Raw genomic sequence first — 2,802 nt, forward strand, 5'->3', positions numbered from 1 at the left:
TGTAGCACAGATTGCTTAAAAGCGTGGAGCTGGTGCTATTGCTTCAGTGCTGCCTGCAGACTTCTTTCTGTGCAGCACGCACTGGGATTCTGCAGGAATGGCCCCGGTGCCTGCTTCTCATCCGCAAGTCGCAGTGACACTGGTTCTGCTCCTGTCTGTGCTCGGTCTGGCTGCTGGTGGGAAGCTGCTGGTGGTGCCCGTAGATGGGAGTCATTGGCTCAGCATGCGGGAAGTGTTGGATGGTCTCAGTGAGAAAGGGCATGAAATAGTCGTCGTTGCACCAGAAGTCAGTTTATACATAAAGCCAAGAAAGAGTTTTGTTATGAAAATGTACCCAGTCCCTTTCACACAGGAAGACATGGATGAGAATTTCCATGCATTTTCACAGGAAGCATTTCAAGAAGGATCCTTTCTTGATCTTGAGGAGAGCAAGTATGATGCTCTCTTTACGGATCCTGTAATACCTTGCGGGCAGATACTGGCTGAGCATCTTTCAGTCCCTTCTGTCTATTTTTTGAGAGGAATTCCATGTGGCATAGATTTTGAAGCCACTCAGTGTCCCAATCCCCCTTCTTATGTCCCCAGGGTGTTTACAGAACACACAGACCGTATGAACTTCCTCCAGCGTGTGAAGAATCTAGTCTTTGATGTCCAAAATTTTTTCCTCTGTGACTTTATGTATCAGCCGTACTCCAAACTGGCTTCTGAGTTCCTTCAGCGAGATGTGACTGTGTTAGATCTCTTACGCAAGGCTTCCATATGGCTTCTGAGGTTAGACTTTGTGTTAGATTATCCAAGACCGTTGATGCCCAACATAATTTTAATTGGCGGAGTGAATTGTGCCCACAAGGAGCTACCACAGGTAGGTCATGCTTGAGTCTTACTTCTTATTCTGATTGACTGCTGTGTTTGTAAGAGTGCAGTTTTGTGTAGCAGATAGATATTAAGTTCCCATTCAGGGAGGGTTAGGGAAACCCTGGTGAGAGAAATGCTATTTCTGTCATTTCTTCCTTGCTTTCTTTGTGTGTGTGTATGTGTAGTCATCTACATCTTTTGGTGTCCCAGGTCTGCTCAATTGAGTGGCAGTAAGTGGTTTCCAAGGGAGTTTCTTTTCCTACACAAGAAGTTTCTCTTCTAGTTGGCTGAGGAGAGGCAACTTTGCTTTTGTGTATGCCAGTCAAGTGCTGCTCCTTATTGAAAGCTTCAACTGGGGCTAGAAAAAAAATGTATCTAGGTACCTTCACCATTGACTGCTGGATTTATTACAGATGACTTTTTTACTATGTACCTTTAGTTCAGTTTTGCAGGGTGTTGAGTAACTTGGTTTTCTCTTGTTCTCATAGTGAGTGATGGAAGAGCAGAGGCAAGTCTGCGGGTCTGTCAGAGCCTCACAGTCAGGTATAATCCATACAGTTTGGCACCTGCTTGGAGCAAGGTCTGGTATTTACTGAGAAATGCATGTCAGGCTCCTGCCCTTGGGTACCCCTGCTTCCTTTCCACTTCCTCTGTTGTCAATGGCTTTGTCTGCTTTACACAAGAGTATTTTGAAAGCCTGGATGAACAGGAATATCACAGTCTGTGGCCTCTCAGGCTAAGAAGCACTGTGTGTGTTTACAGGCAGACCTCAGAAGGTTTTGCCTTGTTGGTGACCATGAGAGATCTGAGGTACAATCCATGTTGCTCAGCCTGAAGAGGCTATGGTGGCATGGTGGATCCTAGTCAAAGGTGAGATTGCTGCCAAAGCTTTTTACTGTGATTTTCACCTTGATGTTCTTTCAGAGCAGCTAGATATTGAAGAGAAATGCTATGCTAGTGAAGGTCTCCGATGGTACTATCCAAAAGGGTTGCCAGTGTTTGTGGGAAGTAGGGCAAGGTACTGGATTTGTCCGATGAGCACCTCTGATGTGCCATCCCAAAAAACCCTAATGGCTCTGTACAGGCTGAAAAACACAGTTCTAACAAGTGGCAGAAAGGAGCAGGTCTGCTCCTACCCATTTCAGTGCATGACTGGCACTTGGGGGGATGGATGTAGCCCCTGTGGTCATGGTGACCTTTCAAATGTGGTATGTGCTTTGGGTGCTTCATGTACTTCAATGCACACCATTTTTATAGGAGAGCCTTTTCTGCCCCTCTCTGGGAGAGCCTCGAGAGCTGTGCTATTCTTTTTAGCACCCTGGCTTTCTCTTTGATTGTGTTGTGTAGGACTTGTGTGCCTTGACTTGAAGCCAACAAGCCCGAATGGCAATTCCACCCATCTCTAAGTGGCAGAGGATATGTGGCAACTTACAGACATCGTCCTGCAGACAAACTGAGGTCACGGTTCAGTCTTCACACATCTCCTCATGCAAGAAAGCATCCTGACCAGCTCTTGCACACCCAGTATTGAGTCATAGGCCTGTCAGAGACAAGTGTTCAGAGAGAGAGGTCTTGCCCAGGGGAAAACCTGTGTTAGGCTGACTGGTAATGTAGAGGTGGCAGAACTCTTGTGCATACAAAGGTTTCAGCCAGAGCAAGGCTATCAGAAGCACAGTGCCACCTAGAACCACCTCCTTCCAGGGTCACACTTTATTGTTCCTCTTCTGGAAAGAGATGGGGCATTGCTGGTGGGTCCAACTACATAATTCACCCTCAAACTCAGATGAACTCTAGTGCGGGTTATCTTGCCTTTTATCAAAACAACGATTATACATTTACCACACAGCAAATACCTCTAAGGATCAAAAGTTACGCTGTAGCACAGATTGCTTAAAAGCGTGGAGCTGGTGCTATTGCTTCAGTGCTGCCTGCAGACTTCTTTCTGTG

The 2,802-nt window shown here is 46.3% G+C and overlaps 1 protein-coding gene across 1 annotated transcript; it reads left to right on the forward strand.

Annotated features, from left to right (window-relative positions):
• Positions 1–10: 10 nt before the first annotated feature.
• On the forward strand, positions 11–892 carry LOC118160079 (UDP-glucuronosyltransferase 1A1-like). The gene has a single exon (XM_035314625.1). The coding sequence runs from the start codon at positions 98–100 to the stop codon at positions 875–877; it is 780 nt and encodes a 259-aa protein (XP_035170516.1). The 5' UTR covers positions 11–97; the 3' UTR covers positions 878–892.
• Positions 893–2,802: the final 1,910 nt, after the last annotated feature.

This window comes from Oxyura jamaicensis, unplaced genomic scaffold (assembly GCF_011077185.1).
Source record: "Oxyura jamaicensis isolate SHBP4307 breed ruddy duck unplaced genomic scaffold, BPBGC_Ojam_1.0 oxyUn_random_OJ80886, whole genome shotgun sequence".
NCBI classification, from domain to species: domain Eukaryota; kingdom Metazoa; phylum Chordata; class Aves; order Anseriformes; family Anatidae; genus Oxyura; species Oxyura jamaicensis.

Coding starts and splice junctions, on each gene's coding strand:
- LOC118160079 (XM_035314625.1), top strand. CDS start 98: ATGGCCCCGGTGCCTGCTTCTCATCCGCAAGTCGCAGTGACACTGGTT.